At 40.3% G+C, this 14,931-nt stretch overlaps 1 protein-coding gene across 1 annotated transcript; it reads right to left on the bottom strand.

The window, feature by feature from the left end:
- Positions 1–8,317: 8,317 nt before the first annotated feature.
- On the bottom strand, positions 8,318–12,582 carry SPINK14 (serine peptidase inhibitor Kazal type 14 (putative)). The gene is made up of 4 exons (XM_059416369.1): positions 12,513–12,582; positions 11,429–11,466; positions 9,647–9,783; positions 8,318–8,363 (listed from the first exon to the last, which is right to left on the bottom strand). The coding sequence occupies exons 1-4, from the start codon at positions 12,580–12,582 to the stop codon at positions 8,318–8,320; spliced, it is 291 nt and encodes a 96-aa protein (XP_059272352.1).
- Positions 12,583–14,931: the final 2,349 nt, after the last annotated feature.

Below are 14,931 nucleotides of genomic sequence, written 5' to 3'. Positions count from 1 at the left end.
TCTCTAAAAATAAGACACAAAACTTCTGCTTGACTCCTTAGGATGCAACCCTGCAAAAGGAGATATTTCCTCTCCTAAAACTTAGTCATGATTCTAACAAGTCATAATTTCCCTTGGAAAGCTGACGTAGGAGGAGGTTGAGTAAACATGTAATCCTTGCAGCTAAGTTATTGTTAAACACACATTCGAAAGTCTTGCTTTGATATTAGATTCATCTTTCCCTAAGAGCTACCTCCCATGTCCCTCTCTCTATGCCAGAAAATGTTTGGCAAACTAAGGAAACTGAACAAGGTTCTCACCGCAACATACACGTTCCATTCTTACTTATGGTCATACAGGTCTTTCAACAAAAAAAGAAATTAAGAACAATTGTTTTGTCATGTCAGTGTATAAATACTCTCTTCACCAGCCCTGGCTCCTAAGATATATTATATAAAAATTATTATATATTATATAAATATATATTTAATATTTTATTATATATAAATTATATAAAATATTATATTTATATTTAAATTATAGAAACTATTATATATTATATTTTAAAAAGATGCAGATTCTGCATCTTTTCCATGTCTTTTTATTTGATTAGCAGTATCATTATTCATCTCAGACTTCTACCTTGTCTTTATATCTGTACATTATCCAGTCATTAAGATGGCACATTCTTCCTTAGTAGGATCTCTAAGTGAGGAGGAATCATAAACCATGAAGTTTGCGAAGGTATAATTTCAAAGATCTGATGGTAATAATACAGATGTCGAATATACCACACAGCACAGAAAATTCTGAATACATAAGTATTGTATAACTTGTAAATCAATTCCAATACTTAATTGCTTTTCCAGTTTTATAATCATTCTTTGATAATTATTTCTATTTCTATCATCTCCTGAATCCTGCTTGTAAGGGCTGATCTATTTACCAGCACATGTGACGGATAGTTGAAATCTTCACAATATGAAGCTGAATTTCTCCATCTGACAAGGACTGGATAAACTAAGGAAGTTTCTCCTTCCTACTCCTGTTGTTATGCAGTTGTCATCATGACAATGGGACAAGAAACACAAGGCAATCTGAGAAGGTTCTGCCGTATCTTAGTTTAAGAAATACAATAGAAATGTTTTAGAACCAAATGTCATTTTGGTATTTATGGCCTCAGTGATGTGCTAGATCTCGAGGGGCTAATTCCTTTTCATTTATTAATTTTTTTATTTGTTTGTTGAATATGCACCTACATTGTGTCAGTCACTAGAGCAGGTATAGGGAATATAACCATAAATACTGATACACAACTTTCCTGCTCCCCTGTAGCTTGTGGTCTAGTTATGGAAAAAGAGGTTAGTAAAATTATCCTTGTGATGCATGCTTAATATTCCAAAATACAGGCAGTCAACACTAAGATAGGCACAGTAAGTTCAGATGTAGTTTGGGACTCAGGAAAAACATCCATGAAGAAAAGGAAGTCTGAGAGAAAGTTTCCTATCTCACACTGCTCCTTCCTTTTCCTCCCCATAGCTACAAGCAAAAATATTGTAACCTGCAATTTTATTTCCCAGGTCTATGTGGGATCTATGTACTATTTTATTTCCCAGATCTACGCTTTCTTCTTCTGGGAACCAGGCTGTGATTCACATGTTTCTGCTTTCCCTGGTTACTCCCCAAGGTATGACATCAACCCTAGACTAGCAGCAGGCACTATGAGATCCCTCTCCCACCCAGCTCCTCCTGAGAGCCTGCCTCTCTGGGGCTAGCATGGGATGGGAAGAATTGGATACCTACAGAATCTGTCCTCTTCAGGTCACTGATCAAACTGTTTGCTCTGTGTTGGTTGTCCTAAGTTTTGCTTCAGGTGGCACAGTTGCATGCTTACAGAAGATGAACATAATTTCCAAGGTCTGAGAAATAGTTTAAATATACAAAGCTTGCACCTAGCTACCATCTCCCTCCAGCCCCTGGAAGAGCAGTCATTCAACCGTTGCTTGAGAATTGTTAACACAGGGATGGGACTTCCTTTTTTCAGGGAAGCTCACTCCACTGTTCAATTACACAGTTAGACAAAGCCTCCTTAATTTTAATTGAGTCCTGTCGTTCTGATGCTTCAATTATCTTAATTTCCACCTTGAAGCCACACAAATCACGATGTATTTCTCTGTCCCTTCGTAGCAATGTTCTCTTCCACACGCCAGATATCTCCAGTTTTGCCTTTTGTTTTTGTTTTTTTTTTTTAATTTTTAAAAAGCTTTTATTTTTTTGAAGTAATTTCCACACCCAGTGTGCAGTTGGGACCTACAACTCTAAGGTCAGGAGTCACATGTTCTACCTACTGAGCCAGCCAGGTGCCCCTGCAGTTTTGCCTTTTCAAAATGGCATAAAATAGTACTTTCATTGTTTTGATCAAGTTTTTCTATACAATTGCCAAATGTTCTGTTCTTCATAAAGTTTCTTACCTATAACTACACATACATGCACATACACATACACACAATATTTCTGAATATATAGTCCTATATATCATGAAACACAGACTATTAGAGAAGCTTCTGCATCAAAATAGAACTTAACAGAGCTATCAGTTTCCTCAGCCTGCACACTAGACACTCCAACTCACGCTCCCTTTGAATCATTTCCCCACTCAAGTATTTTAACACCTTCCTAATACTTACTCTTTTCTCTCCTCTTCTTTTCCTCGTTTTTCATCCTTGTTCCTCTCTCAACAGTTTATTAACTGCCTGAAATTTACTAAGATAGACAAGATCTGTGCTGTAGTTCCAAGGACCTTTGGTTCACATTAGCAACAGGTATTTCAAATTCCTAAAGTAATCATTATGAAGGTGGAAACACATTTTGCAAGCAAGAAACTTTAGGTCATTTTGTTTCCCTGGACGTCTATCAAACCACTAGAATAAGGAGAAGTCTAGGTACAAATTTGATCCAGAGAGAGACTTTCACAAATATTTCATGTGTTAAAGAATCACAATGCCTTATGACTCTTGCAAATGCTCCCTTCTCCTCAACACAGCACGATAATCAGCCACAGGGTACAGAGTAGTCTGAGAAGAACACTTAGAAAATCAAAAGAAGGGCACCTGGGTCCTCAGTCGGTTAAATGTCTGACTCTTGATTTGCATCTCCGCTCCTCTCTTTTTCTCCCCCACCTTTGCTTATTTGTCTTGTTTCTTCAATTCCACACGTGAGTGAAATCATATGGTATTTGTCTTTCTCTGACTGATTTTGCTGAGCATTATACTCTGTAGCTCCATCTATGCTCTCTATCTCCATCCATTTGCTGTTGCAAATGGCAAGATTTCATTTTCTCTGATGGCTGAGTAATATTCCATTGTATATGTACACACACAACCTTTTCTTTATCCACTGATCAATCAATGGACACCTAGGCCACTTCCACAGTTTGGCTATTATAAATAATGCTGCTATAAACATGGGGGTGGTGCACATATCCCTTTGAATTAGTGCTTTTGTTTTCTTTGGGTAAGTACCCACTAGTGCAATAGTAAAAAAAGACAAAATATAAATAAAATAAAAGGTAAACCATCTACTAAGAGAAAATATTTCCAACATACATATCCAGCAAGTGGCTCATAGAAATACATGAAGAACCATAGATAAAAATGCAACAGTCCAGGGCGCCTGGGTGGCTAAGTTGGTTAAGCGACTGCCCTTGGCTCAGGTCATGATCCTGGAGTTTCAGGATCGAGTCCCACATCGGGCTCCCTGCTTGGCAGGGAGTCTGCTTCACCCTCTGACCTCTCCCCTCTCATGCTGTCTCTCTCTCAAATAAATATATAATCTTAAAAAAAAAAAGCAACAGCCCAATGGAAAAAGTGCAAGAAAGAAGTTATCAAAAAGCTAATAGATTATTTATTATCTCCATTTTTATTTACATTTGTTTTTTCATTATCTAGTTTTTTATTTCATGTTATAATAAATCCTGTTCTTCTATTTAGGAAAATATAATTTGGTTCCTTGGATTATATTTACTTTGAGACAGTATTCATCATGTTTCTTTTTTTAAAGATTTTATTTATTTATTTATTTGACAGACAGAGATCACAAGGAGTCAGAGAGGCAGGCAGAGACTGAAAAAGGGGGAAGCAGGCTCCTCACTGAGCAGAGAGCCCAGAACTCTGGGATCATGACTGGATGACCAGAGCCTAAGGCAGAGTCTTTAATCCACTGAGCCACCCAGGTGCCCCGTCATCATGTTTTTTTTTCATATAACATGTTGCTCTCTTCTATTTTTTTTTTTTTACTATATTATAATTAGAGGATGGCAAACATTTCAGTTTTTCCATATCACTATATTTTATTTTTTAAAAAGATTTTATTTATTTGACAGAGAGAGAGCACAAGCAGGGGAAGCAGCAGACAGAGGGAGAAGGAGGCTCCCCACTGAGCAGGGAGCCTGATGTGGGGTTCAATCCCAGGACCCCGGGATCACGACCTGAGCCGAAGGCAGATGCTTAACCAACTGAGCCATCCAGACATTCCCAAGGTTTCATTTTCTTAGGGCTAATATTCCAGTGTTTATATATACAAAAATCAGGAATTACTTGGAGTATGGGTATGTGTAGACAGCCAAAGAAGTTCATTGAAATATTATGCAAACCACAAGATCACCTTACACCATGGTTCATTTTCTTTCTTTCTTTACCCCCCACCATGGTTCATTTTCTTTAATTTAAATTTCAAATCTGTATTTTAAAATTATTTGCTTTGAAATACAGAAATGTAAATCTTAACTGAAAAAGTAAAATCAAGCAAAACATTGCTTGGTTTTGAGGAGAAGTGAAGCTCCAAATAAGTTTAAATAGGGATGTCCAGGTGAGTAACAAATGCAGGCAAAACCTTAGGAGAAGCAAGAGAGCTCTCCTTCACTGCCTGCATAGGAATCCCTGTTTCTGAACCTAATTAAGGCGAACAGTTTAAGCGGGCCATTGGGCTACACAGTTACGTGATTAAATGACGGTGCTCTATTGCCACCTTCTGGGCAAACAGGGTGTGTTACAAGTCCTACAAGAGCTCATCATGTGTAAAATCAGGCTTTAGGCTGGACCTGTGGCAGGTGAAATAAATGTCTTACAGGTCATACTAGGATGTTTGTTTGTATTATAACTCACAAAAGATACCGTGTTTTTTTAACATGTCATGTTTAAATGCTTCTAGAAGGGAGGCAGGAATATGGTTGAGACAATAGAATGGAGGTAATAGTTAAGAATATAAAAATAACCCACTAAAACATGATGAAGAGTTGCATTAAATAAATACTCATGGGTTTAATTTATACTTAGGATTAAATAAGAAATATATAAAAGTTGTATATTGAAATTGAGTTTAAGTGAGAAAAGAGAGACGATGACATTGGCTTTAATTAAACCAAAACACACGGAGGAGTACACTTAGAAAGAAAAAAATAGGACTCAGATTAGCTCTACTGATTTTAAAGATTCCATGAGTCCATGAAATTACGATGTGTAGTACCTGATACTGAGTTCATGGGTACAGTCTGGTCATGTGAACATGTGAGTTTTAAGTATATAGACAATAGAGAAATTACAGGGGTGAGTGGGATCATCAAGCAGAGAAAGAGAGGGAAAGAGAAGATTGCAATGGCAGAAACCTGGGACAGATCAACATTTAGAGAATACAAACAAAAGGGAATGTGACAGAGGGAGTTCAAAATTTGAAACAGCTGTGAGAGAGGGAGAACGAGAGAGCAAGCTAGGGCAGTGGCTGCCAGAGCAAGGAAAACTAGGGGGAAAGCATCTTTTATGTTTAGCAGTGAAGGGATATGTGCAGCAAGGTGTCAGCTTTTCGAGGTTGCACTGAAAGGAGGGAAGGCTTGTATTTTATAAACATGCTCCCTTCCTTTCCTTCTTTGGAATGTCTACTGTTGAATGACAGAAAAATGTCATTATTAAAGTCCCCTTTTACTGTTGTGAATAGTACATTTAAGTAAATGCTTTATTACCCACTGAAAATTTTTGTATTATTACAGAACACGAGTCTTATCCTTTGGAAAATTTTTTAAAAGAGTTATTAGTTTATTTTGGAGAGAGAGAGAGTGCACACTTGGGCAGGGGGAGGAGCAGAGGCAGAAGGAGAAAAAGAATCCTCAAGGAGACTCCCCGAGGAGCGCAGAGCCCCATGTGGGGCTTGATCTCAGGACTCTGAGAGCATGACTTGAGCCAAAATCAAGAGTCCGTGACTTAACCAACTGAAGCACCCAGGTGCCCCAGGAATTCTTTAAAACAGTGGGATAATGACTAATAAATACATTGACTAATGTACTTCTAGACTTTAGAAGGTATCAGAGGAAAATCTAAGAACAATGATAAAGATAAAACTGACTTCTACCTTCAAATAATAGGTAGTAAGAGTAACCAGATATACCTCCTACTTGAAAAGATAATAGAAAAATCAGGCAAAATATATAAAACATCAGGCACCGAAGGATGCCAATTCCAGAGATATGAGAAATAAATATGGTGAGTTCTAGGACTGATCTTGATTTCAGCATTGTAAGAGATGCTCAGAACAGGAAAGAAGAGTCCAGATGGAGCAAGTGGATTCCCCGAATTGAGAAGATGGAGAGCTGAGAGGAGAGAGACCAATGTGGTATAGTTTGCAGGACCACAGCATGAAAGAGCTGGACAGAATGCTCAGCACATCACTGATTGGTGCTTGTGTGTGAGGAAGCTACCCAAAGCCAAGAAAGAACCTCCGAAGAGGATTAGAGGTAACAGAGCCCAGATCTCATATAAGGCCGATAATAGTGCCTACTCCTGTTAGCCACCCTAGAAAAACTTAGAATTCATGGAACGTCGAGTGGAGTACCTAAGAGGAGCTTGCCTCAGGAATGAGCAACAGTTAGCCACTTAGTGAATATTGCTCTGGTCCCACCTAACCACTCTTAAAAGTAAGATCCCAGAGGGTCAGACTGCTTCCAATAACTGATCTGTGTCTCAGAACAAAGCTCAAGACTATTTCTACAAAGATCAAAATACTCAGGGCCAAACGAGATAAAATTCATAAAATTATGAATTTATAAATTCATTCACAAAAATCCCTATCTTCAGATGTCATCCATCATGAGAAGAAAATCAACCGTCCCGGGACTGACACCAGTATTTGAATTAGCAGTCATAAAAATAGTTATTAAAACTCTTATTCCAGATGTCAAAAAAGTTAGAAACACAAAAGATAGATCAAACTTGTAGAGATGAAAATGAAAATGTTTGAGACGAAAAATCGACGACATGACACCCGTAGCAGTTGAATCATTACAGGAGAAGAGATTTGTAAACGTCAAGTCAAGGCAATAGTGTTGGAAAACAATCCTCCCTGCAGTTCTTGCTGTCCCTGCACCCCCAGGACTTAGAAGAGTGGAAATAGACCATAAAGATAGAGAATATTTCATTTCCCCCAGAGTAATATGCTTTTCATATTCTACAGTTGATAGACTAAAGGTGATTCCCCCCCCCCCCTTTTTGCTGGAGTCCTGTGTCTGCCTTGTAATCAGCATAGTAGTCAAGGTCAAAGAGCCAACAGAACAGGTAAGCGCTCTTGACTACAGTCTTACGAGGATATTCAGAGGCAGAAGAGATGCTTTTTCCCTCCATATTAGGAATGTATACACACACACACACACAGAAGAAATATAACCCAAAGAAGAACATGTCCTGATAGGTTTCAGAGGTTGAAATGTGTCAAGAGAATTTAAAAAAACAATGGGACATTCATGGACACCACTGATGTAGGCCTCCTTCTATGGAGAAAAGTGGGGTCTGTGGACTGGGTGTGTGTAAATGCCTGTCTCAATGCTGAGTCTAGAAGTGGGTTTGTTTAATGAGGGGCTTGCTGCAAGGAGACAGCAGGAATGGGCAGGAAGAGCACAACGCTCTGTAGTTCCTAGGAACAGGAAGAAATACCATGGAAATACAGAAGAAATTTCTGTTGGGTTCCTTGGAAGACAGCTTGGAGTACTTATATTATAGATGATTTCACTATCCAAGTCTCAGGAGCTGGTAAATCCCAATATTTGTCCTTGACCTTTGGCTCAAATGTTCATTTTGTTCTACTTCTGAGAACTGAGACGCAGATCTGAGGACCAAGTTAAGTCAGGCTTTCAGAAAACTCTATTAGGGAGGGAAGGAGCCTAAGGAGCCTTCAGTTATCCAATACAAGCTCAGCTGGGCCAGGTCTCTGCCACTGTCACATGGGAGGCACGAATTGCAAGAGGACTGTCATGATGAAGAGAAAAAAGATATCCTCTTGGGCATCCAAATCCACCCAGCTAGCATTCTCCATCATTTTGAAACCTAATTTTCCCACGAGATTTACTAAAGGAAAAATGCAGAATCAACATTTCACGAATAAAATGTCAGAACTACAAAAACTCTTTAATATTATTTTATCTAGGGACGCCTGGGTGGCTCAGTTGGTTAAGCAGCTGCCTTCAGCTCAGGTCATGATCCCACAGTCCTAGGATTGAGTCCCACATCGGGCTCCTTGCTTGGCAGGGAGCCTGCTTCTCCCTCTGCCTCTGCCTGCCTGTGCTCGCTCTAGCTCCTCTCTCTCTGACAAATAAATAAAATCTTAAAAAAAAAAAGGCCATTATTTAAAAAAGAAGAAGAAGAAGAAGAAGAAGAAGAAGAAGAAGAAGAAAAAGAAAAAAAAATAAGAAAAAAAAACCAAGAAAAAAAATTATTTTATCTATCATCCTTATTTTATATTTAAGGAAACAAAGAGCCAGAGCACAAGGGGAAATGACTACATACAAGAGTCAGGTTATTGGATTTCCTACCCAGCTACCCTTCCATGATTCTAAGAGGCCATGGACAACATTACAACCTATGCTACAATCTCTTTGAAAATAAGTTATTCAATCAGGCCTGAACCTGTGTTATCTTAAGGCACATCAGTCCTCTTTTTATTCTCTTAGCACTCTCATGCTTTGGCCCAATTCCTCATGAGCGGGGATGATGTGAGATTTCCACATCATTTCCACATCATCCTGTCATTGCTCCTTGTACAAAAGTACAAAATGATTGTTGGGTCGAGGACTTCAGTCTGATGCCATGAGGAGAATTTTAATCCCCGTGAACCACACTGGCTTACACAGATATCAAGCTGAAGCCATGGTTTTGAGAGACCCCGGTGTCTAATCACTGATAATCATAAGCCAAAACCCTACACACTGACTCTTAGCACAAGAACCCAATCTTTGCAGTCACCTCATCCTAGCTCAGAGTTTCAGACACTGAAGAGATGGAAGGTATCTGAGAGAAGGCAAAACCGCAGTTTATCTTCCAGTCAAAGAATTTCAGGGCTGAATGGAATAACCGAAGCTTTACTTGGCTGATGGGAATTGACATCACGTGGTGTATGGGAGTGTGAGGGCTCAGCCAGAAGGGCCTGAAATACCACAGAGTACATTGAGTCTGCTTTCCACCCCAGCGGGCTTTCTATTGCCACATGCTCTTCTGACTGGGGACAGATTAGTATCAGTGCTGGAGCAAGTTCCTGGCTTCAAGGTTGATGCACTTGGTAGAAGAGGTACCTAGTAATTGCTGTAGGCTAAGTTTGTCTTTGTTCTCTTCTTTCCCCGCCAAAGAGTACTCACAGGCTCTCAATACACAAGATGCAGGGGTTTTCATAGGTTACAAAATTAGTGCCACAGATGGGTTGATGTAAATCAGGGCAGGGGTTCACGTTTCCAGTGAGCCAACTCAAGTTTATTTTCTTATACGGACATTTCACCTGAAATTCAGTTGAAAAGAATGATATGGTTATAATTACTCTCACAGACAGGTAGGTCATATCTGGACTTGATGAGGAAAAGCCATTACAGCTGCCCCTCCCCAAAGCAGTGGAGGCCGACCTCCACTGTTCACCCCATTTGACAACAACGACGCCCTCCTGGTGAGGAGTCCTGGCAGCCACAGGGCACTGAGGCCTCCTACCCTCTGGTGGGAAAAGGAAGAGTGGATAAACAGGATGGTGTTTGGGCAATTTAGCTTCTTTCTCAATCTCCTTTATTCACAGAGTATCAGACATGGCAATAGTCTTAGAGATTTTCTATGCCAACTGGGAAAAAAAAACAAACCCTGAAAGCCCGTAATTGGAGAAGATGCTTTACTGAAACCCATATGCTTTGATTTAAAATATGTACCATAACACGTACATGCACCTTGGAATTCTTGTGGATAGGAATAATAGAGAACCATAAAGACAGACAGAATAGCCTGCTGAAGTCCCAAGTGGGGATCTGAACTTTATTAGCTGATGTGACTGACTTTGTAATCTTAGGCACTGATGCCTGCTCCATGCTAATTGCATACATAATTAATTACCTGACCCACTAGGTAGTGATGCCTTGAGGAGGATTAAAAAGACGTATTCATATTTGTACTCTCAGTGTCTCACTGTATTTATGAAGACATAATAGATAGTGGTTCTTTCTTTAAAGAGTAGATTTTCAGTGAGATAAGCACAGGCCCAGAAACAAAATGTATCCAGAAGGCAGACAGATAACATAAATGTGTGAATTCATGTTGTGTAATAAAAATGGATGGTGGGAAACTAGTGTCAACTTCGAGTGCGCATGCCGTATGTATTACTATGTAACAAACCACCCCAACAGTTAGTGGGCTAAGTAATTGCTTTAATAAATCATAGTTCTGTAGGTTATCAAAAAATAAAATAAAATACATACTATAGTTTATCCACTCTCAAAATCCCCAAGTCAACTCTTTTCTTGAAGTTGTGAAATGTGAAAGCCTTTAGCATAATGCCCTGACTTTGTAGGGAACATGAAAAACAAAAGAAGGGACATGTCTCATCAGGTAGGAGAACCCATGTCCCCTCACAGGGCTGGGGTGAGAGGCAGCCTGAAGCAGGGACTTCGGGTTCCTGGAACTCAAGGAAGTGGTCTCAGGGGCTCTATGAGCGCCATAGATAGATTGATAATGTGCCTCTAATACAACAGGGGAGAGAGTTTTGGCTGAGTATTTAGAGAAAGAGGGATCCTATCCGAGCTTAGAAACTCTTCTTCTTTCCTTATCCCACATCACCATCATCCTGTAGGCCCCATCATCCTGTAGGTCTGTCCCCATTAATCCCTCCACATCCTCTAATCCCCTGGCAATTGTCAGTATTCATAAACACTTCCTAGGCACTGGGGAGAGAGAGTCCTCTGGTTGTCAGATGACCAAATCTAAGCTTGGTTCCCGGTTTGGATCACTCCGCTCAGGGCTCTTGTACCAGTAGTGTACCTGCCATGTTCCTGTGAGTGGATTCTGAAGAACGCCACAGATCACATTCCTAAAGTAAGGTTCTAACACAACAATTCCAGAGAAAACTCAGATTAGAATGCCAGTCCTGAGACACAGAGTGGAAGGTTTACTTTAATAGCTCCATGTGGTGGCCACCACTCTCGACGGCCTGAAACTAAGACATACATGAGAATAGTTGCAGACTATGATAGTTGGTAAATCCTGCTTTAACCTGTTAGCAGAATTAAAGAATTCTAATTTGCTACAGAGGAAGCTTGCAATATGAAAACGTTCTTTTTTTTTATACATGCACTCATTTTCCCCTCAAAAATGTGGACTAGTTCTTCTACTCCTGATAGATAATGAGCAAGCAATCACCGCTCTCGTAAATGTTGCCAGTCCAGTGTACCAAATAAGTTTTTTATTACTACGAGTTAGCCTGCACTTGAGACAGTTCAGAACTGGCAGCCAATACATAAAAGACATGAAGAAATGCTACAGCTTTAAAAAGACTGTTAGCCCAACCCCCGTATTTTACAGAGAGGGAAAGACACTTGCTGATGCCCTGAAATTCATGGTAGATAGGTGAAAATTCAAGCTCTTCAGTCCTTGAACCCAGGTCTCTTTAAAACTCCCTATAGAGCTCTTCTCTAAAAGAGGACAAACACCCACTCAAATTCATGGCAAAGCATATTCAAAAGCTTTGAGTCTTTGAGATGTTGCCCACCACTGTAATGTCACACCTGACTGAGTCTCCATGAGTTAGGTTTCATAATCTGCATTAATAGCTGGGGAAACAAAGGCCCTTGCACATTGGCTGGGAGCTTTTGTTTGTGACCACACTGCATTGCCATTCTCTCTATAAATATAGATGTATATAGTAAAGTGATACCCTTACATATATAAATCAAAAATAATTCCGAAGCATTCTTTCATACTACAATGTCAGAGCTCACGAATCAAATCTACTTAACTGCCAGAACCAGTCAAATCACTCACCAGAGATGCGCCTTGGTGGCTCAGTCAGCTAAGCATCTGCCTTTGAGCTCAAGTCATGATCCCAGGGTCTTGGGATCAAGCCCCACATCTGGCTCCTGTTCATCGGAGAGTCAGCTTCTCCCTCTGCCCCTCCCCCTGGCTGTGCTCTCTTTCTCTCTCCCTTTCTCTTTCTCTCTCTCTCTCTCTCAAATAAAATCTTAAAAAAGAATTACTCACCAACAGGTAACGCCCAATGTATCAAGATGAAGAACAAAAGTGAGCAGCATACTAGAAGATATTTGGCCATTTTTCTTCCCGGTGTGTGTGTGTCCTTAGAATGATGCTCTGAGATATTGCCTTGGGATGTTCCCCTCTAGCACAATCACTAGAGCAAGATAATCAAGATATTAAAACCATCTTTGAAATGAATATCCATCTCTCGCTTTCCCACCGTAACCACTGTATGCCATATCTGGAAAGCCTATTATTTCATCCTTCACTAAGAACAAATGTTCAGAAAAACCTAAACTTGCTTAGTCATAAAGTACAGAACTCAGTGACAGATCTGTGACTATTTAGAAGAGAGAAGTAAATCAGAAGTTACTCTTTGGACAGAATCCTAATATCTTAGTGTGGCGGTATTTTACATGTCTTGAAAAGGCAATCCCTTACCAGGGGATTCACCCAATTTTTTTTCTTATAGGGGATACAAAGAAAATAATGAGGCCACTAGAGGCTTCTGGACAGTAAGGCCTTCTCAACAGAGGAAGCAGGTCTGTGCTTGCTCATGAAGCAGAGCATAGCTCTTTGCAGTAAGACAAAGATTGGAGTATTTCAGGCATACGTGGCTGTGCTGAGAATCTTCTGACATGGAATGCTCAGCTTTCTTGGAGCATTCTGAGAGAGAACATAGGGAGAAATACCACTCCATGATATCTCATGGGTACCCCAAAGTTATTTTCATCCAGACACGCGGAAAGGGAGAAGTCAGCGTGCAAATCCTCCTGTGGGATTGCCTTCTCTTGTAGAAGCCTTTCTGATTCTAGAGAATGGTAGAGGCAGGTTCCAGGCCTTACCGAAGGATCACATTGAACTACCCTATCTTCTTAACCCTGTAAAAGTGACCTCATCCTCCCTATGTGCTTTGGCCTTCTCCGCTCTGTAGCACATGTGACAAGGCAACTGACATGTACTCTTTCCCAGATGCTATGGTGTGATTGATATGTGATCTCTTAGACCCAGTTAAGTCTCCAGGGTACTCCATTCCCTGGGATGGCTGGAGGTTCTTGGCACAGTGTTTGGAGCTGCCTAGCTGCCCACCCTGCCTGCTCCTGGTACATCCTAGGACATGTTTCTGCTCAGCACACCCCATCTCTTCCTGACATCATCCCTGGCTTCCTTCGGACCGGAGCTGCAGCAGTGGCACAAAAGCAGGATGCCAGATACCCACTCCCCTTGCAACATAGGTCACCTTCGACCCACCTCAGAAAGAGGAGAAAAGAAAGAGAGATGTAACATGCTCCTTCGCAGCTTGTGCTTCCTTTAAGGAGCAGGTACTAGGGCTGCAGGAGTGGGTAGAACAGCTATGTAAGACAGAAAAGGCACTGAGGCATTGTTTGCTGGGAGGAGCAGGTCCTGGAGGTCCCATGTTCAGGGTAAATCAAAGTTAAACCTCAGCAGGAGGCATTGGGGAAGGAAGCACAGAGCTGCCTAGAAGACTTGAAGGTGGGAATGGATCACTGGACACTGGACAGCCCTTGGCAGGCAATCCAAAGAGGCAATGGCTTGAGGAAACGTACCACAGTCAGAAAGAGCACAGGAGAAAGAGTAGAATATATTCTACAAGAAGAATTAGTACCTCCAGCCAGCGTGCAAGAAAGGAGGTGGGCACCGAATGAGGTCTCCGGATACCGTTTGTAGCGGGTGCAGCCAATCTGGAGCCTTAGCAGCTTTTTTTTTTTTTTTTTCATACCAAGCACATATACATTTTATTAACATATAAAAATAAAAATGCATTATTTTTTCCTCATTAAATCTGAACACAGAATATACAAAGAACATTAACCACCAAAATAATGACAACAACAAAAAACCACCCTAAATTGTAAGATCCCAGATGGCAGATGTTAAGAATATTTTCATTGTGGGACACCTGGGTGGCTCAGTCGGTTAAGCCACTGCCCTCAGCTTGGGTCATGATCCCAGGGTCCTTATGTTTCTAAAGAGGCTTCTGAGTGGCTCAGTCAGTTAAGCATCTGCCTTCCACTCAGGTCATGGTCCTGGGGTCCTGGGATGGGGTCCCAACATTGGGCTCCCTGCTCAGCAGGAAGCCTGATTCTACCTCTCCCACTCCCCCTGTTTGTGTTCCTTATCTCACTGTCTCTCTCTCTGTCAAATAAATAAAATCATAAAAAGAAAAATAAAAGAAGCTAGGAATGAGGGGATCTGGCAAAGTGGGATTATATTTAGTTATATATAATTATAAACATATATTTTAATTATAAACATATATTTAATTATAAACATATATTATAATTATAAACATATATTTTATGTTGATCTTTAGTTGATCTTATAAACATATATTTTATGTTGATCTTTAGTTGATCTTATAAACATATATTTTATCCCCAGGGGTACAGGTCTGTGAATCACC

The sequence above is a fragment of the Mustela nigripes genome, chromosome 12 (assembly GCF_022355385.1).
Source record: "Mustela nigripes isolate SB6536 chromosome 12, MUSNIG.SB6536, whole genome shotgun sequence".
Classification (NCBI taxonomy): Eukaryota; Metazoa; Chordata; class Mammalia; order Carnivora; family Mustelidae; genus Mustela; species Mustela nigripes.
This window is presented reverse-complemented; position numbering and strand designations above follow the sequence as displayed.